Raw genomic sequence first — 20,068 nt, 5'->3', positions numbered from 1 at the left:
AATACCCAACCAAAATCTTGTATCTTTCTACTTGTTTCTCTCTACTTACATCTGTTACAGACCCTTCTAGCAACCACTGGCTTATTACTTGTTAGTAGTGATGACGCAAAGATCCTGGATGTTTTGCTCTTTAACAATCCTATCTCATCCTTTAAGTCCCATTCCCCTTGTTCATCGAAATCCATCTCCATACATTCCTCCTATGAAAACCAAAGCATTTTGACATCGAGCTCTTCAAAGCGAGAACAAAATGAAGGTAAGTCTCTACTCCATTAGATTCTTACAATAGCATAAATGTTTCGAATCCTGCTAAAGCTCACCTCTTACTGTTGTTATTGCAGTTACTAGGATGGATGCAGCATAAGTTACGGCAAAGTAATATTGAACCTTTCAAGGATTTCACAATTGGTATTCCAACCTCTCTTATTCACAAATAATTTCTACAAACAATCCCCAGGTCATAAGTCACAGGAAAATCACCATTAGATGGGATCAGCACAGCTGAATACCATAATCAACTCACCTGCTCAGCACAAAATAAAGCATTAGCCATTAGAATACATTGCACTCAACTCGTCAGAGTTATTTAAAGTTCAGAACAGGGAGATTATAAACCTAAACAGAGGTTAAAAATTCAGGTTCTTTAGACTATCAAAACTAGGTCTATGTGGTCACAGCCATGTAGCTGAGGGTCAGAATCATCTTGCCTTTTCATATTTTCTAATACAGCAGCCACCTTATGAGCTGGGGCCTCCCATCTTCACGGTCTCAGGAATATCTGATCTCTCTTCATAGCACAACAGTTAAACTAATTATATCAAAATTACTACGGGAATCAGTCACTCTCAATGCAACCATGTTCACCACTAAGGGGAAGGCAACTGCTGGCTAGGTCCACATTACCCTTGAAGTGCTTACTGATACGTACTGCTTAAGCACAACATGAAGTCCTTTCTTTGCAACTGTGTCTGATGTCGTAATCTTTAAACTCTGATTGCAGGGAACTACTGTTCTTGTCTTTCGGCTCACTCATCCCTCAATGATCAAGACTCCAATCCAAAATCAGCCTCTGGCCACGGACATGGATCCAGATTTTCAACCCTGTCCCAACAGGAAAGTGAGAACTCCTTCACAGAATTTGAAGCCAAGGGAGTAGAAGAAAACTTTGGAGATGAAGCATCTACTGTCATCTCGGGGCTATTCCATGGCTTTCTTACCATTGGAACTCTGGGCTCCGAACTGATTATCAGCGAACCCGTAACGCCAACATTCGCCATGTCTTTGGAGAATTCTGAGGACAAGGCAGAGGTCACAGAAAATGATTTGAAGATCATCAATGATGAACTGGAGAAGTTCCTTGAGGCAGAAGCTGAAGAACATGGGTCCAATGAGTCATCAGGAAGGAACAGTCAGGTTAGCACGATTACACTTAGTGGTAAACCAATGCAGGAAGCCAATGCTAAAGAATATGGGAAAACAATTGTATGTCCTCTCCAAGGATATCTGTTTGGGTCTTCAATTGAACTTCCAGAAGCAAGATTTGAGGTGAAGAAGGAAAAGGCATCACTTGCAGAACTGTTCTACAGGACAAAAATAGCAGAAGAGAGTCCTACGGAAAAATGTGGGAAAGAGGAGATGCAGACCAAGCAAGCAAATAAACCTGTCAAACATCTCATCAAGAAAATTCTGAAAAAGCTTCATGCTTCTTCAGGGAGTTCTACTCCTACCTCTTCTCCTAAAGAAACCAATTCTATTTCAACCAAGAAAAAACTCCACAAGGTGCGTCTCCTGGGGCCAGATTTTTCTAACAATTTTTAAGTATGTGCAGCCTATCTTATACCTTTCCCTGTTTAAGAATAAGGAGCTAAAAAATGCAGAATCTAATGGTGGTATCCCACCTTCTGAAAAACACAAATATTTCTGGCATAGAATTTGGTCCAAAAAAGTCAACAATAATTAAAAGGGGTGCCAGGAGCAAATCATCTATGCCATCATTCTCAAGCCTGAGATTATAAACCATTCACTGAACAAAGAGTCAAACATTGCCAAGTCAGATCTTTCGAGTCCTACAGGCTAGAAGTCAACAACACGATCAGGTGTCATTACGTTTTCTAGGATAGTCTCTATCAGATGAAATTTCTTACCAAAACTGTCAATAATATACCAGGCAGGGAACATTTAGATTTTGCCTTTTTAAATAACACATTCTGTATACAGTAAGCTTCCACTATAAATAAATAAAAGAAGACCAAAATATTCAACATCTCAAACTTCTATAAATATCAAATAAGAAACACCACCAAGGAAATGTAAACTGAACTAGTTTAATAAACTGAAAAACAGAAATTAACCACACTAACATGACATATCGAAATTCGTTTATTTTGGTATATATTCCACTCAAACTACTTATTATATAATTTCAACATTCTAAGCACTTCATCTCTTTCATGGTAATCAACATGGTCAAGAAATAAGTCTGTTTCTCCTTTGCCCGTTTTCATTTTCTTTTTATTTTGTTTGATTTCAAGGGTCTCTTTATTAATGCACCCAACAAACAAAAAAAAGGGTTTTCTATTAGATTCTCCAAAGTCTCCATCCATCTCTCCATTTGTATCCTAGATGACAGCAGATCTAGAATTTTTAGATGGTCATTAAGCTTTTTGCAAACCTTTATAAACGTTCTTAGATAGTGAGTTAGCACATCAAACTGCATGGCCCTTCATATTAATTATTCTAATGCATGGGGTAACAAGTTTTCTGCAGGAAAACAGGCGCTCTAATTTTCAACCACTGTCGCTTGCAGGTCATAAAACTATTCCACAGAAAAATCCATCCTGAAAGCTCTATAGCTGAAAGAGAGTCTAAAAATTTACATACAGATAAGATGAATAATGCTCCTTATGATGATGGTGAGTATACTGATGTACAGCAGACGCACCAAGGTAAAGGCAACAGGAGGTTTCCTCAGGGATCATGGTCAAAGGAAGGAACACAAAATTACAAGACTATCTCAAAACTGCCTCAATACGGACTCACTGGCTTTACTGCAGGTGCAAATGGGGAGCACTGGATTAAGACAGATGCAGACTGTAAGTAATATGCACCCCCTGAAAATGATAGACTTTCGGTATAAATTCCAACCATCATGTCCATTCAAATGAGTAACACCCAACATACTTATCTTCGCATTTAGTTACCATGCATTGTTTGAATTATCAATTCCAACGTAAAATCAATGAATAGTTAAACCAAAAATAGTAATGATGTTACGTAGGAAATGTAAAAGAAACTAAGTGAATTATCATAAAAAATGATGCAGGACAAGTATTTTTCTTGAATATGATACAGCTAAACTTGGATACACCATCAGAATTGACGTTCACAATTAGCAAATGAATACTTGATATTTTGACATAATCAGAAATATATTCCTAAACCAATACAAACTGCATTGAGCTTTGCGATCATTTAGTTCAGTGATTAGTTTTTCTAATGTATAAATGTCTGACCACCTTCTTTTGCTGCTGCTGTTGGGTTGTAGACTTGGTGTTGGAGCTGTAGTGAAGAAACTGCAAGAAATGCTTATTAATAGCTTTTGTCCTTCGCAGTAAGACTCCAATCTTGTGGCTTCATAATATCAACTGTGTTGTAATGTGTTTGCTAGTAAGTGGTGATGAACTCAATAGAAAAAGAAGACTATTAGGAGGAATCCATCTTATCCTCCTGCGTGTGATAATAAAGTTGTGCACTAGTTGTCTTGTAGTCTTCCTAATCTGAACATCTGTTTATGATCACTTGTAAGTCTCGTCTCATTTGAGTTCTTGAGAGTATTCTGGTCCACAAGAAAAGCACTTCAAAAAAGTCCAGAATTGAGCTACAACAATACCTGAATCCACTATAAAGACTTGGGAAAGCGAGAGAAGGATTATCAAACCTCAAAGAAAGAAATGTTGACAAAGCAGGCATTGTCCTAAACTAAACCATTAGGCGCTCTTCCCTTAAAACTCCACCCATTTCCATCCTCCAAGATCGATCAACTAAATCTTCTAGCTCTCTGAAAGACAAACCAAAATGCTTCCATAAGCTGGAAAGTATTAGCACATGCAATCAAAGGAGAATTTGAAACAACAAAGTTCAATTTATTGGGTCTTAAATCTCATCAATGAGATCATGAAAGGGTTTAGGTTCAACATAGATCAGTTTGGTTTGGCTGAGTTGTATAAGCCATCGCACTACCCATCATTATGAAAGAACTGTTAGAAGACAACATTGAAAAACGAGGCCATGAAGGTTTACCTGATTCTTTTTTACCCAATTAAGATAACATAACCTGTACATTTTACAGTGAATGTAACATCCTAATGGAAATAAAAAAGAAAAGATAAGACTTACTTGAGATCATGACTGACAACAAGTATAGTTAATTCTTTCTTCAGATGCTGCAAAAGCTTCACAACATCAACACGCGCCTTCCAATCTGATTTTACAGTAGCATTAGCAATAATAACATTTAGAAGGTAAATATATCTGAAAATTAGCTATTCAAATCATGTCAAAGCCAACTCAAGTAGCAAAAGTTGCTTTCAACTCATACTTATTGGCTATCAACAGCAAAATGTATTTCAAAGCACTCGATCAGTCAAGCTCTATTTAGGAACTCTAGTTTCTAAACTATAATGTAAAAGACAAGATAATCAGAAATGTAAGAAAAACAGAGTAGGAAAAGCAATGTCATACCAAGACCAGCGAGAGGCTCATCCAATATCAATAAGTCAGGAACTTGTGCCTACAGCCATCACACAATGAAAAAGAACAAAGGGAAAAAAAGAAACATTAAGTGGGCAAAAAATCATGTCATAATATAAATAATCACACAAGAATTGACATCATAAATCATCTTTTTTAAAAATTATATTGCAGATTGCGAATTACTGTGTAGGTCCTAACCAATTGAATTGCCAGAGCAAGTCGGCGTTTGTAGCCACCACTCAATGAATGAGGATCTTTATCCAGGGAAATCCCATTCAATCCAACCTAAGATCATCAATTTAAAGAAATTGTCTAAGGATTCACAGAGATGAATACTTTTAGAACCAATACCCACAATAGGTAAGAGGGAAAATATAAGGGCCACAAGTAGATAAAAAAAGCTTTGATCATGCATACCCAATTAAAAGCTCTTTGGAGATTTAATGCAAGATGCTCCTTCACTTGAAGCCCACTCCTTTGCCTTGGCCAGCCAAATGTAACTTCATCAAGCACATTGTCTGCCACGAAATACCTAGCCAGCAACATAACATAAAATATTGTTTTGAACTTAACAGATTTTAACCGAAATGAGCACAAACCAAACTAGAGTTATGCAAACAAGAGACCACAAGAATTAGACTTACAACAGAACTCAACTTGCTATATTCAAGTTGCATGATATATAAATAGATGAATCCAAAATTCTACTTGGTCTTAAACAAGTTAAAGCCTAAGTGCTTGTTTGGGTTGGCTTTTTTTTACCTTATCTATCTCTTAAAGCAAAAGCCAACCCAAACAAGATTTTTGAGAAGTTCTTTAAAAAAAAACAGTTCTTTTTAAAGAACAAAATTTAAAAAAAAAAAAAAAAGCCTTAAAGAAAAGCTCCAAAAAGGAGCTTTCTCTTCTTTTCTTTTAACAATACACTAACCTTTGAAGTAAATACTCCTTTCTCTCAATCATTCTCCCTCTCCTCTCCCTCCCTTTGCAAATCATCCTTTTCCAACACAAAATCACAATATCCCTCTCTCTCTACAAAGACTATTAAAAAATAAATAAAAAAATAAAAAACCCAACAACAGAATAACAAAATCTAAGAATTTTTTTTTCTTACAAAAATTAAGAGAAAAGAAAACCCAGAATTCAAAACTACATTCAGGTACTATTTAAAGGTTTTCTCTCTTCTTCACAAAAAAATATAATACTATTACTACTATACAAGTTTGAGAATTGTTTCAATGCTTTGTGGATTTATTTGATTATAACATTTGAAATCGTATATAAACTCGAAGCAGACTTGTTCCACTTTGGTTTATTAAGTGATTGAAGATGGCATAAATACTCTTTATGATAATTTTAACCAAAATTAGAGCTTATATTATTTATTTTGCCAAACAACTTGCCAAACAGCTTTAGCTTAATTTTAATAGCTTCATAATAGCTTTTAAGCTAAAAAAAAAAAAAAAAAAGCTTGGCCAAACAGGCTCTAAGCAAATATAAAGGGCTAAAAAGAGCCATGTTGCTTAACTGGCAGTAAAAAATTGCAATAATAACAAAAGCAAGTGTTTCCATCAACATGATAGAAAACCAGAAAAAAACATATATGCATGTGAGATATCGATGTAGGACTTCATAATACTTAAAAGGTCCAGAAAAAACATGCAAAAGCAGACCTAGAGAGCCTAAAGGAAAGTGACATTGTAACAAGAATGCAGCTATCAAGAGATCGAAAATCCCATCAAGCAAACAAAGACAAGAAAAATTGTTCATTTGATATCAGGTACCTCTCTGGGAACTGGAAGACAATACCAACTCTTTCTGGAACTAATAATTTTGGAGACTGATTTGGGTTGCCTTCATTTGTATATCTCTGGATATAAATAGAACCTGATGTTGGTTTGCTAAGCCCTGCAAGAAGCTGAAAGGAGAAGGAAAAATAAGTAGATGTACAAGGTATATGATAACAAACAGATATCACCAAAACACAATATATGGTAGACCTGCAAGAGAGTAGTTTTCCCACTTCCACTCTGTCCAAAAATTAAGCCAAAACTGCAGCAATGCACAAAAACCATTTAGTCCTCAAAGTCGGCTTTGAAGCATGCACAAACAATCAATGACAAGACTTTACACCTGCTTCCTCACAGTATAATTAGTAAAATACGCTTAGAAAGTGTGACAAGATATTCAATGTCTCATGTTCTATTCTCATATGATTCTTCAGAGCTTGCAATCCTAAGAGTAATAACCATGCAAAACTAATTTGGAGGAAAACCCAAACAACAAAAATGGTCAATTTTCCATTATTTACAATTAAAGCATGTACCTTTTCTCAGGAAGTGAAAAGCTAACTCCATTCAAAAGGTTAATCTGCGTCCCTGGAGGTCTATAATAAACATCCTTAACCTTGAAATGACAAGATTGTACTGTTTCAGCAAATTCCATCACTCTTTCGATATCACCATTCAATCAAAACACAGAATCCCACTGATAATAACACAAAAATGCATCCATCTGCTAAACTACAACAGCTATAAATAGAAATTTAATCGTCGTATTCACTAAATTCATTCCCCAAACATGTGTAAGCTACAGCTGTAATTAGCAATATTATTCTAATAAAAACTGACAAATTAAAACAGCAAAAAAAAAAAGTAAATTCCTCAAAATCATAATTTGAATATAAATATAAATTAAAAATAAGAATAAAAAACCCCGTACTTCCAAGCAAGAGTAATCACATGAGATTTTAACAGGTGGAGTTCTCTTGGAGTTCAACCTGCAAAAAATCGAACTTCAATCAAATTCTTTTGTTTTTCTTTTTTTAAAAAAAAGGGATTTGTCTCATTAAGCTGATTAAGAAGCTTACTTATAGCGTGATTTCGAGGAGATTAAGGTTAGTGGTTCGTTAATTCTCGAACCGAACAAAGAGGAAGCTGAGAAAGCAGAAGCCGCCATGTTTAGGTGTGGAGAGGTTTGACTAATTAAGGCTAAAAGTCAATATCAACATCATAGAAATGAGAGAGGTGGAGGATGACGCGGAGGAGAAAGAGGGGGAATACAGTGGTTGGTGGCCGTACAGGCGGTGGCGGGAGGGGAAGAGGATGAGGTTTTTTTTTTTTTTCATTTTTTCTTTCTGTTTGTTTATTATTTTTAGTGGATTTAGTCCGGTGTTAATTGGGCCTGGGTCACCGTAGCAAGCCCAAAACCCATTGTAGGGCAAGTCGGAAAATAAATGGAAAGAAAAAACAATAGTAATTTCTTATCCATGACTAAAAGAAAATTTATAATATTTTTTTAAATTAAAAAAATTCATTCTTTTAAGGTTTTTTTTTTAATAATTGGGAGAAAAGAGATTTGAACTCTACTTTTTAAAACAAAGAGATCATACACTAATCAATGAGCTAAATCTTTGAGTGCAAATTCATTCTTTAAAGTTGTTTAGATATTAAATTTATTTAGATTAAAAAAATCAAATTATTTATTTTTTATTTTCTCTTTTTGGAAAAATTTTATTTTCCTCCATTATTTAAAAAAAATTCATAATGCAAAGATTTTTCTTGTCAACACTTGTCACTTTGAATTACCTAAAAAATATTCGATTTTTACTTTTTAAATAAAAAGAGACTTCATATATGCATCTACCATTTGAGTTGAATATTCAAACTTATCTTTTAACACATTATTTAATAAAACTATATAATATATACTTTATTAATTGTCATGGACATGAAGATCTCTCGAAAGTTAAGTAATAATTCCAATGAAAAAAATAAATATAAACTCATTTTCAACAAAGTGTCATGGACAATATTTGAAGATGATAGCAATACAAAAATAAAAAATTGTTACCTTTCAACTTCTTGATTAGATTTGACATTCAACATAGGGGACCATTAATTTAATAATTTTAAATAAATCACAACTTAAAATTTAATAATTTCTAAAAATAACTTGATTGAAATGTCAAAAAAGTTTTTCCATATAAGTTGAGAACTAATTTAGGGATAGCATCAAAGACATGTCTGGTGTTATTGGGTCATATTTTCAACCAAAACACATGTATGTTAGGTAGAGAGTGATCTTTATTTATAACCTCATGACCCATTCATCTTCTATTGACGTGGAGTTTGTGACATTTTAATCCATATAATGGTACAACACCCTTGTTACAGTAGCTTTTTTCCTTATAGAGGAAAGAGACTGCACTTTGATTCAAGTCTACTTCGACAATCAACCTTGATATTTCTTATGGAGTCCCACATCAATAAAGATTTGAATTTATTCTACTATCACATGTCACAGGATTACATTTTCAATCCAAAAAACATACATGTTAGATAGAAGAAAATTTTATTTATAAATCAAGACTCTCTCCAATTCTTATTGATATGAGATCAATGACGTCTAAATCCTGTTTGAGGATAATTTTCCTCATTTTACACCTCTTGTTTTCACGTGAGAGTAATGCAAAGGTACATGGTGACGGATGAATGTTGATCCTAAGCCTCTTTATGGCTCAATTAAATGATTAATGCTTTTAACGGATGGTGATCATTAAGCTAATGGCAGATGTTCTAAATATAGATAGCTATCAGTAGGTCTAAAATCTAAATACGGGCATACGGCTACCATAACTTCAAGACAATCAAAGTTACACAGGGACCACGGCCCAAGCCACCTGAAAAATTTAGCTCTACACTTTGGATTGGTGAGTGCTTTATTATCAACTGTATACATCCACCTATTTCCGTTTGGATCTGAACTTCACTCACGTCAATTTGATTAGAGAACGTCAATAAATCGAACTTAAGTCTTGATCTGAAAACAACCTCAAGTTAAAATAATTTGACTTTAAAATAATCTTAATTTGAAATGATTTTAATCTGAACGACTAGAAATGATTTTAATCGAAATGATCCATTCAAATTCAAATTGATTTAATTTTGAAAAAATTTAATAATTTAAATTTAAAATCATCTAAACCTAAAGTGACCCGTCTCAAATTCGATCCAACTCATTTAATTGTCACCTCTAACCATAACGGATCCTCATAAATTCATATCGTGAGATTGGAAGCTTAATAGATTTTGACCAATTTTAAGTTAGTCTTGTAATGTAGTTACTAATCATGTAACTTAACGAGTGATCTATGATCTAAAATTTTTAAAACCAATTTTTTTTGGATGGTTTACAATTCTAGACACTTACCAACTTGTCTAAACTGAAGGGTCGGACTTATAAATTGATTCTAAACAAACGATCACTATATACGAAATAAGTTAAATATTTACAAATTGTAAGGCTTGAATCCAAAAAATAATGTATTTTTTGAAAAAAATATTGATCATTGAATGAAAGAGTTATATAAATATCCAATACAAATAATAAATGAATATTTGAAAAAAAAACTACGTACAACACCAAACAAATTGTTAAAACTTTAAAAATAATCAAATCTAATAATAAATTAATTATATTGTCGATGTATGAAACTTTTTATAATATTCATAAATTTGGTACACTGTTTAATTGAAATTTATAATTTATAATTATTATAATTATAATTTACAGGTTAGAAGCAAGGACCCAAATGCGTTACTCTCCATTAGTTATTTCTACAAGGGAAGGATCCAGGTTGATAGCAACAGGAACAATTGCCCTCACTAAGGTCCTAATCTCCCTTCGATTATATTATGAAAAAATATCGAAAAAATCAAAGTTATAATTATAATAAAAAAAGTGACTTACTTTGCAAATATACGGTATAATATGTAAATTTAAATAAAAGTTACAGTTTTATAATTAATTTGATTTTGATAATATGATCCACCGTATTTTGATAGTTCATGTTTATATTTTTTTTTTTGAAATGCAGTAAGCTTCATTAAATCAGAGGGCATGGACAGCCCTTAGATACAAAAACATGGCCCTTAGACACAAAAACATGGCCCTGAAGGTAAAAAAAAGCTCAGACCTTCCCAGAAAATCTGTACTCAAGCACCACAAAAAACAAGGTGCCAAACCCATCAAGGACCCAAAAACTCAGAAACAAAAACTCTTTTCCACCATTCAGCTCTACACCTATTTGCAATGAGCCAAAAGCACTTAACCTATCATTTACAGCAACCAAAAACCCAATACCTATTTCTTGAAACCAACATTATCCTTATACATCAAGGATCCTTCTAGAACTAAACAACAGATGTCATCCCACCAAACAACCACTCACACCCTCTTCCCAGCAATTAAAAAACACAGCAATCCAGCGGGCCCTGTCTCACTAACTCACATCATCAACCCAGCATCCGCCCAGAAAGCCAACCCCAACAGAAACAAGGACTTTAACACCTAGCACTTATAGGAAAACACGCAAAGAATCTGACTGCCGATCAACACCATCTTTTGCTAGTGCATTAGCCCTCTGATTTGCCTCCCTAAAGACATGTTGAATTTTTCAGTCATTAAGCTTTTCTTTTAACCTTTCAATATGCAGCAGCCACTTTCGTAGTCTCCAAGGTGCCGTATCAGGATGTTGAACCCACTTCACAGCATTACAAGAATCACTTTCAATGATTAGCTTATATTGATCCTTCAACCTTGATGCTACAAACACCACAAGTGCTTCCCTTACTGCTAGTATCTCAGCAAGGTTGGCATCCCCATTTCCAACTGATTTGGAGAAAGTAATTTTAACATCACCTTGGTGATCTCTCAGAATACCTCCTATCCCCGCCGGTCCAGGACTTCCTCTTACTGCACCATCAACATTGAACTTCATACAATTACGAAAGGGTTTCTCCCATAAAACTCATTTTCTGCTTTGGACCATTTTCTATTGTTGACATTTCACTAGAGGTTGTCTATACGTGTCCGGCACTGAAGGAAACTCCTTTGGCCATTTCGCATTCGCTCAGGTTGCAACTTTGATTTTCACCAGCTCAACACACTGGTTTGCATTCCATTGTTTCCCTTCGAACACCATCTCATTCCTACACTTCCATATAGACCAAACAATTGAGAAAAAAGCCATATTCCAAATCCTTTTGTCAAGCTCTCCCACATAACATCCATTCCAAGCCAGTAGCTTCTCTTTAATCGTCCCTGGTGATACCCAAACATAACCCCAACTTTTACACCACTCTGACTGGACCCTCCATGACTCAACACATTCCACAAACAGATGATCACAAGTTTCCCTAGCCCTGTCACATAAAACACACTGTGGTGTCCCATTAAGTTGTAATCCCCTTTTTACTAATTCATCCTTAACCCCCACCTTTCCCTGAACTAATTGTCACACAAAAGACTCTACTCTAAATGGGGCCAGACTGACCCAAACAAATTTCCAAATCTCATCATAATCCTGGTTAATAGTTAAGACATACTTACAAAAAGACTTTGTAGAATAATTACCACTTGCCTCACATTTCCAAACAAGCTTGTCTTTGAGTTCCTTACTTAATTGGAGATCTTGGAGCACAATCATAAGCTGCTCCCGCTATTCACCTTCCCAGTCAAAAATCTGCCTTCTTAATTCCATGTTCCAAACCCATTTTTCTTCCTTCCATCGTCCAAAGTCCTTAATCTTTCCAAGCTTGTTGACTGCCAAAGCATGAATCCTTGGGAAGGCATGGGCCAAAGAAATTCCCTCGATCCATTCATCTCTCCAGAACAGTAAGTTTTTCCCGTCTCCCACTGCATACCCTATGTTAGCGTGAACGTGCAAAAAAATTTTGTTAGAAGGGGAAAGGGGGCTGATGATTTTTCTCCATAAAGTCAAAACTCTCATATTTGTACTCGTGTTTGGCAACAACTTTGTTGGATCACTTCCGATTTTTTCAACTAAAACTTCTCTCCATAGGCTATCTCTATCGTTCTCATATCTCCAAATCCACTTATTCATTAGAGCTCGATTTTTAACTTCCAAATCAACCATCCCTATTCCTCCACATTCCTTTAAATTGCAAACTTTCTCCCATTTCACATAGTGGATTTTCTGCTTCTGTTCCATATCCCCCCACAAAAAACTTCTCTAAATCATTTCCAATTCGTCCTTCACTTTCACCGAAATTTGAAAAAATGACATAAAGAATAGAGGAAGGCTTGTTAATACAGACTTGAGAAGGGTGATCCTCCCTCTAAATGAAAGAGTTTTTGCCTTCCATCTCGCTAACTTTGCCCCAACCCTCTCAAGTACTGGTTTCCAAAAATGAGCAGAATTATGATTGACCCCTAATGAGAGCCCCAAGTATGTGGCAGGAAGCTCCCCAACTTGACAGGAGATAATTCTTGCCCAATCCGATAGAACTTCCTTTTCAATACCAATCCCAAACAGCTGGCTCTTATAGAAATTAATCTTGAGACCCGACACAACTTGAAAGCATTGAAGAATTCTTTTAAACCCCTTTAAATTCTCCAAGTTTGGCTCACAAAAAATCATCGTATCATCAGCATACTGTAAATGAGAAATAGAAAAGTTGTTATTCCCAATAACAACACCTTTGCACAATCTGATACCTTCAGCTTTCCTAACCATACAACTCAATGCCTCGACCAGCATATTAAAAATGAAATGAGATAAGGGACACCCTTGCCTCAGCCCTTTCTCCATATTAAATTATCGTGTCGGGGATCCGTTAATCAATACCGAGATGAAAGTTGTAGAAATACATTCTCTGATCCATCATTTCCATCTTTCACCAAATCCCATTTTTGTCATTATGAGATTAAGAAAATTCCAGCTGATACAGTCATAGGCCTTTTTGAAATCGACTTTGAAGATCAACCCCCCTGTTTTATCTTTTTTTATCCAATCAACAACTTCATTTGCAACTAAAGCGCAATCCATCAACTGCCTCCCTTTAATAAAAGCAAATTGATACCTTCCAATAACATTGCCTATAGCCTTTCTGAGACGATTTGCAAGAGTTTTTGCCACTATTTTGTATAAGCTACTAACTAGGCTAATCGGCCTATATTCTCCTAAATTATTAGGGTTTTGAACCTTCGGAATGAGGGCTATGAAAGAAGTGTTAACTCCTCTCCCAAACTGTACATTTTCATGAAAATCCCTTAGGAAACACATCACATCTTTTTTCACCACTTGCCACTGTTTTTTGAAAAAATTTAAATTGTATCCATCAGGCCCTGGGGTTTTATTGCCATCGCATCCCTAGATTGTCTCCCATACTTCCTCTTCTTCAAAGGGTTTCTCAAGATCCTTGACTGTTTCTTCCTTAAGGCTCCCTAACCTCCAATCCATGTCTTCCAGTTGAAGCACTAGTCTTTCACGGTACCGATTCTCGAAATGCCTTCCCACTTCTTCTTTTATACTGCTCGGATCCTCCTTTAATCCCCCATCACCTTGAATTTTCTTAATATGATTACCTCTTTTTCTAGCAAAAGCAATTGTGTGAAAATACCTCGTATTTCGATCTCCATCGTTAACCCACTGAACCTTTGATTTTTGCATCCATTCTCTTTCTTCTTTACGATACAATGCCCACAGCTCAGTTTTTTTCCTTATCAGTTCCTCTTGGTTATCTTGATCAAAATCCCTTTCTTGCCACACCTCTAACAAAGCTTTAATTTCCCTTTTAAGACATTGAATTTGAAGTTGGGTGTTACCTAAGACTTCAGCCTTCCACTGTTTAATATCTACTCTCATGTTCCTAAGTTTATGCCAAATTCCTACCGTCTCTGTTCCTGTTTGCTCATACTTTTCCCAACATTCCAGCATAAGATTTTGGAAGCTCTTTTCATCCATCCAATAGTTAAAAATTTTGAAAGGTTTAAGGTCCCAATTTGCTTTATTTGATCTCAACATAACTGGGTTGTGATCCGAAAGAGACCTTGAGAGGCATTCTTAGAGAAGCCCTTGTTCCTGATCAAACCACTCAACATCAAGGAAGAAATGATCCAGTTTGCTGAAAACCCAGCCGTCCCTATTACCATTCCAAGTGTATTTACCACTTGTTAACGGCATGTTCACAAGGCCAATCCCTCAATAAAGTCTCCAAAGTTCCTCGTTGTTCTTCCAATCTCTACCCTCATTGTTCTTTTTTATTCATTCCTTACTGTGTTGAAGTTTCCCCCTAGGCACCACATAATGTCCTTTCCACTCATTTTCTCCACCAACTCACTCCACAAGCTCCTCCTTGTCAATTCTTCATTTGGGGCATACATATTGACAAACCCACATTCTTTTTCAATCCTGCTAACTTTCTATATCAACATAATGAAGCTTCTGCAAGCCACACATTCATTCAGTACAAAAAATTCATTTCTCCATATACTTATTAGACCCCCCGACCTCCCCACCGAGTCAACCGACTTTCCACTGATTTTGTCTTGTCCCTATAATCTATCGTATAACCCCCTAGACTCAGTTTGCAATTTTGTTTCTTGAAGGAAAAGCATGTTCGGTTTGTTTCTCCTGACTAAGTTTCTCACTGCCTTTTTCTTTTCGGCCTTACCAAGGCCTTTCACATTCCATGAAATAATAATCATAAAAACATCAATTGACACACACTGACCTGAACTCCTGCCTCTTATCATATCCCTTCTTGCGCCTTTTTTTGCTCCTCATCTAGTATCTGAGCAAAAATTTTTAATACCTCATCTCTATTCTTCCTAAATTCCATTCCCAACTTATAGCTCACCTCCCAAAACCTTTACACCTCTTTTTCTCCTTCTCTATCTGACTCTGTTTGCATTTCGTTCGAACATGAACCTATAATCTGTTCAATTACCAAACCAGGTTCATTTTTTAACCATTCTACGATCTCCTTCCTCACTCAACTTCTATCGCCACGAGAGATCCCACTTCCCTTCAGATTATTACTTACTTCCTGAAACCTCTTTCCTATTTGTTGAGTGTGATTACTCGAAACTGCCACACAATCTTCCTTTACATAGTTTGGCCCCTGCATATTTCTTTTTCCTTCTTTTATTTCCTCTCATTTGCAGATCAGTTCTGTATCCCTACTTCTCCTTTTACATATCTCTGATAGCGTGTCCTCAGAATCGACAAGTTTTTTACTTTCTTTCTTTATTTGCTTACTAAAATTGTCATAGCAACCCCCATACTTTCTCTCCTGGATCCCTCTTATTCGCCTCAGAACAGATGTTTGACTCTTTGTTTCACTACTGTCACTTTTTGTATTTTTCCCCCTATAGTTGCTCATTCTTCCACAATTTTTCCCTAACTTACAATCACAACTTTCTTCATCTGCCCTTAATTTATCCTTTGTTTCTGAGACCCACTGTCTCGAAGACTCTAAAAGGTCCTTCTCACTTTCTGAATCTCTCCACGTGGAACAATGATATTTTAAATTACCATTTCTCCCATGCTTCTTTACTCTCGGCCCTCTAGCTGTACTTCTGTTCCTGAGCCTAAATTCTTGAGATGGGCTTAATCCTATAAGGCCCATTTTTCTGAACTCCCACTAGCTCTTGGTCTTTTTGATTGATTCAGCCCATTATTACTTTCCTTCCCTTGACCTTGTTTAATTGCATCAATAATCACACTTGCAGACAATCTCGACCCATCAACTTCATCCAGATTGCCCATCATGGAGCCCTCCTCCGATTCACACCTACCCTTGCAATGCAAATTTAAATCTCATTTTCTTGCTACTGAGACTTCTTGACTTCCTTGCCTTACTCCCCCTATAGGCCATTCCTTATCCTGAACTTTTTTTCTTAGCTGGCTACTACTACCCTGCCTATTCATTAGGTTAAGGGCCCCACTATCACTATCTACTCCAAGCCACTGTTCATAGATTTTCTCCTCAGATTTTGAACCTTCCCCTTGAGCCTCCACCCATTGCTTATCCTCCTCCATCCAACTTTTCGATTTCGATTCTGATTTTGAACCCCCATTATTCCCAACCTCCATCGGTATCCTTGGATTACTCCTTTCAATATCCATAATCGATAATCTGACAAAATAATCCTTGCCATTGACTAACAATTAGGTATAAGTAGGAATGTCTCTTAAAGAACTGACCTCCACTTGGATCATAGCTTGGTCAAGTCTCCATTTCTCCATAGTGCTTTTGTCTGCCTTTATAAATTTTCCCTAAGAGTTCCCAATAGCTTTAAAGCTATTAATATGCCAGATATGGAGTGGAATCTCCTCAACCGTGACCCACACTCTGTACTTCCTCTCGTCCAAACCCACACAATATGGAGATATTGACAGGAACCATGGCTCAAACAGATCCATGCAGCGGTGAAGAAGCTCCTTCATTTCCATTTTTTCTCCAAAAGGAACCAAAACGAAGAGGCCACCCACAAGTCTCACCTGGGCAATAACTCCTTCTCGAAACAGGGAATGCTCCACTAAGCTACAAGATATCGCACTCCTCAACTCCCTAATCGCACTCTTACCAAGCCATTCCAATTCTTTTTTTGCTAAAATTATTTCTAAGCTTTTCCTTCTCCCTAACCCACTTCTCAGCTCTCCCAACACTAACCCCTGTTCTTCTTTGTTTTTCCTAGAAAGCAACGCTTCTTTGAAGGACTTACCATTTCCTTCTATACCGACATCTCTTCCGACATTTTTCAAAACTCCTTCCCTATCCTCTTTCAGACTATTTGGTTTTTTAGCCTCCAACACACGCAGCCGTCTGCCATTTAGCATTCTACCATGACCCAGAAAAATCGCCCTTTCCAGCTCCTTGACTTCTCTATACCTCACAAATGTATGTCTAGAATCTGGATTTTTTGGGTTCCACGGGAAGAAAATGTCCACCACTACCCCAAATTCATCAAAAATGCTCTTAATCTGACTCCATGTGACATCTCGTTGGATATTCCCCACAAAAGCTGAGAAGAGTGATTTTCTCCATTTCTCAACCCCCCAAGGATCCTTCTTACCTTTCCTTTCTATATTCCTCTTTTTATCTTCCTGAGATTCATATCTGTTAATCTCCTCCAAGTTTTTTCAGTCTGAAATCCTTAAGTCTTGCTTGAATCTCCCTTCCACGATCCTTTGTTGTTGCCAATTATCTCTACGTAAATCTCTCCATCTCTCGTTCGTTCTCTTCAGTTCTCTGTTCCACCTTAACTCTCTCTCTCTCTCTTCCTAACGTTTCTTTTCCCTAGGTCTCTCTCTCTCTCTCTCTAGTATTCTCTCTCATCTTTTTTTATGCACTAGTTCATGTTTATATAATAGAGTACTGATTTACTATTTGAAATTTTGCATGCAGAGATAAAACAATTTGATGTAGTCAAAGAATATTTTGAAAAAAAAAATAATATCAATTTTGAATGGGGGTTTTTTATGAATAATTGTTTGGAGAAAAATATAATTTGTGGCATTGATAATTAAAAAATTATACAATGCTTTCAATCCATAAAAACTTGTAGAGAACATTTATAGTGGTATTATCTTTACATAAAAACAAAACAGTTTATATTACACTTGAGTTAATATTATATAAATTAGTTCACCCACATTGAATATAATCCGTCCACTGTATCTACCAATAACTTGATCAAATTTTAATTTTTTTTGTCATATAAGTTGTGAATAAAAAGATTGGGTTTTTTATTTACTTTTTAATATACTTATCATCACCGTTCAAATACATAAAAGTATTCTGTAAATTATTTACATTATTTAAATAAACTTATAACTTCAAATTACCTAAAAAATAATTAATAAAAATGATTTGACTTTAAAAATTATGATGTCGTTGGAAATTAAATTTGTAATCTCATGTGTTTTCAAATATATTTTTTAATTTTTTTATTTAAAAAGATTTTATTTTAACTTTTTAAATAAAAAAATATTTCATATATACATTTATCATCAAACCAAATATTCAAATTTGTCATTAATTCAATCTATTTGAATTTGAAGTCGACTCAATCCAATTTAATTAAAAAAAATTAAAAATCAATCTTCGCTCAACTGAAATTCAAATTGATTTGAATTTTAAAACAAATTAAACTTGAAATGATTCAAACTCAAAATAACTTGAATCTGAACGATTTAAAAAATTAACATGAAATGAAACAAATTCGAATAATTTGTTAAAATTCAATCTAATTTGATTTTGAGAAATTCAACAACTTGAATTTAAAAATGACACGAATCACTTGATTGAATTGTCAGTATCTTTTTCCATATAAGTCGAGAACAAAGGTAGGCATAGGAAGGGATACTTTCCTCATTTTGCACTTTGTGATGTTGATATTGTACCATTTTATTCATAAAATTCATCTCACAAATATAAATTTAAGACAAAATTGATCCAAAATAAAAAATAAATTCAATCTATATGAATTTGAAGTCGACTCAATCCAATTTAATTAAAAAAAATTTAAAAATAATCTCTGTTCAACTCAAATTTAAATTGATTTGATTTCTAAAATGAATTGAACTTGAAATGATTCAAACTTAAAATGACTTGAATCTGAACGATCTAAAAAATTAACATGAAATGAAACACATCCGAATAATTTGTTAAAATTCAATCTGATTTGATTTTGAGAAATTTAACAACTTGAATTTAAAAATGACACGAATCACTTGATTGAATTGTCAATTTCTTTTTCCATAGAAGTCGAGAACAAAGGTAGGCATAGGAAGGGATACTTTCCTCATTTTGCACCTGGTGATGTTGATATTGTATCATCTTATTCATAAAATTCATCTCACAAATATAAATTTAAGACAAAATTAATCCAAAATGAAAAATAAATTCAATCTATTTGAATTTGAAGTCAACTCAATCCAATTTAATTAAAAAAAGTTAAAAATCAATCTCCACTCAACTCAAATTCAAATTGATTTGAATTCTAAAACGAATTGAACTTGAAATGATTCAAACTCAAAATGACTTGAATCTGAACGATCTAAAAAATTAACATGAAATGAAACAAATCCGAATAATTTATTAAAATTCAATCTGATTTGATTTTGAGAAATTCAACAACTTGAATTTAAAAATGACACGAATCCGAGATGGTCATATGTTGGCATGCTGCTTGTTATGATTTAAACACAAAGTAAGCAAAACTTAGTCATCTAAATACTGCTATCATATCTTAAATAATAATACTAGTATACATCTCTTTCCTAACACGTTTTAAATACATCATTTTAACATATATTATAACTCTGAATTCATTTGTATGTAACTCAAGTACAGTTTAGATGGAAAGATCGAAATATATGTTTGACGCATGTTGTAGAGGTCTTTATACATTATCACTTAATTACAAAATGTTAATAAATGCATAAACAAAAAAATTCAAAAATCTTTTGAAAATAAATTTTTATAAAATATAAATATTTAATTTT

The 20,068-nt window shown here is 34.8% G+C and overlaps 3 protein-coding genes across 4 annotated transcripts; 1 reads left to right on the top strand and 2 right to left on the bottom strand.

Annotated features, from left to right (window-relative positions):
• LOC18601052 lies at positions 81–3,797 on the top strand. Of its 2 annotated transcripts, none has more exons than XM_018119629.1 (5): positions 81–256; positions 342–408; positions 1,001–1,779; positions 2,936–3,092; positions 3,545–3,797. In XM_018119629.1, the coding sequence occupies exons 1-5, from the start codon at positions 251–253 to the stop codon at positions 3,562–3,564; spliced, it is 1,029 nt and encodes a 342-aa protein (XP_017975118.1). In that variant the 5' UTR covers positions 81–250; the 3' UTR covers positions 3,565–3,797. The 2 variants fall into 2 exon arrangements, with proteins under 2 accessions (XP_017975118.1, XP_017975117.1); XM_018119628.1 differs by having other exon boundaries at positions 2,807–3,092.
• LOC18601051 (ABC transporter I family member 11, chloroplastic) lies at positions 3,302–7,901 on the bottom strand. The gene is made up of 11 exons (XM_007031858.2): positions 7,619–7,901; positions 7,471–7,528; positions 7,076–7,155; positions 6,750–6,801; positions 6,534–6,667; positions 5,170–5,284; positions 4,951–5,037; positions 4,741–4,789; positions 4,396–4,480; positions 3,938–4,057; positions 3,302–3,835 (listed from the first exon to the last, which is right to left on the bottom strand). Exons 1-10 carry the CDS (start codon positions 7,705–7,707, stop codon positions 3,979–3,981), a joined length of 828 nt encoding a protein of 275 aa, XP_007031920.2. The 5' UTR covers positions 7,708–7,901; the 3' UTR covers positions 3,302–3,835; positions 3,938–3,978.
• Positions 11,663–14,518, bottom strand: LOC108661541. Its single transcript, XM_018118961.1, has 6 exons — positions 13,943–14,518; positions 13,574–13,801; positions 12,866–13,207; positions 12,550–12,754; positions 12,259–12,456; positions 11,663–12,039 (listed from the first exon to the last, which is right to left on the bottom strand). Exons 1-6 carry the CDS (start codon positions 14,516–14,518, stop codon positions 11,663–11,665), a joined length of 1,926 nt encoding a protein of 641 aa, XP_017974450.1.

This window comes from Theobroma cacao, chromosome 4 (assembly GCF_000208745.1).
Source record: "Theobroma cacao cultivar B97-61/B2 chromosome 4, Criollo_cocoa_genome_V2, whole genome shotgun sequence".
Taxonomy (NCBI): domain Eukaryota; kingdom Viridiplantae; phylum Streptophyta; class Magnoliopsida; order Malvales; family Malvaceae; genus Theobroma; species Theobroma cacao.
The sequence above is the reverse complement of the archived record's forward strand: the minus strand, read 5'-3'. Positions and strand labels throughout refer to the sequence as shown.

Excerpts from the sequence above, each read along its gene's own strand:
- LOC18601052 (XM_018119628.1), top strand. Across the intron at positions 1,780-2,806 it reads CCAAGAAAAAACTCCACAAG|GTCATAAAACTATTCCACAG; the intron begins GTGCGTCTCCTG and ends TGTCGCTTGCAG. Across the intron at positions 3,093-3,544 it reads GATTAAGACAGATGCAGACT|ACTTGGTGTTGGAGCTGTAG; the intron begins GTAAGTAATATG and ends GTTGGGTTGTAG.
- LOC18601051 (XM_007031858.2), bottom strand. The coding sequence starts at position 7,707 with ATGGCGGCTTCTGCTTTCTCAGCTTCCTCTTTGTTCGGTTCGAGAATT. Across the intron at positions 4,481-4,740 it reads TGAGCCTCTCGCTGGTCTTG|ATTGGAAGGCGCGTGTTGAT; the intron begins GTATGACATTGC and ends CTGTAAAATCAG. Across the intron at positions 4,058-4,395 it reads GTTGTCAGTCATGATCTCAA|AGAGCTAGAAGATTTAGTTG; the intron begins GTAAGTCTTATC and ends TTTGTCTTTCAG.
- LOC108661541 (XM_018118961.1), bottom strand. The coding sequence starts at position 14,518 with ATGGATGAAAAGAGCTTCCAAAATCTTATGCTGGAATGTTGGGAAAAG. Across the intron at positions 13,802-13,942 it reads AACCCTTTGAAGAAGAGGAA|TTTGGGAGAGGAGTTAACAC; the intron begins GTATGGGAGACA and ends GAAAATGTACAG. Across the intron at positions 12,040-12,258 it reads GCAGATTTTTGACTGGGAAG|TTCAGGGAAAGGTGGGGGTT; the intron begins GTGAATAGCGGG and ends TGTGACAATTAG.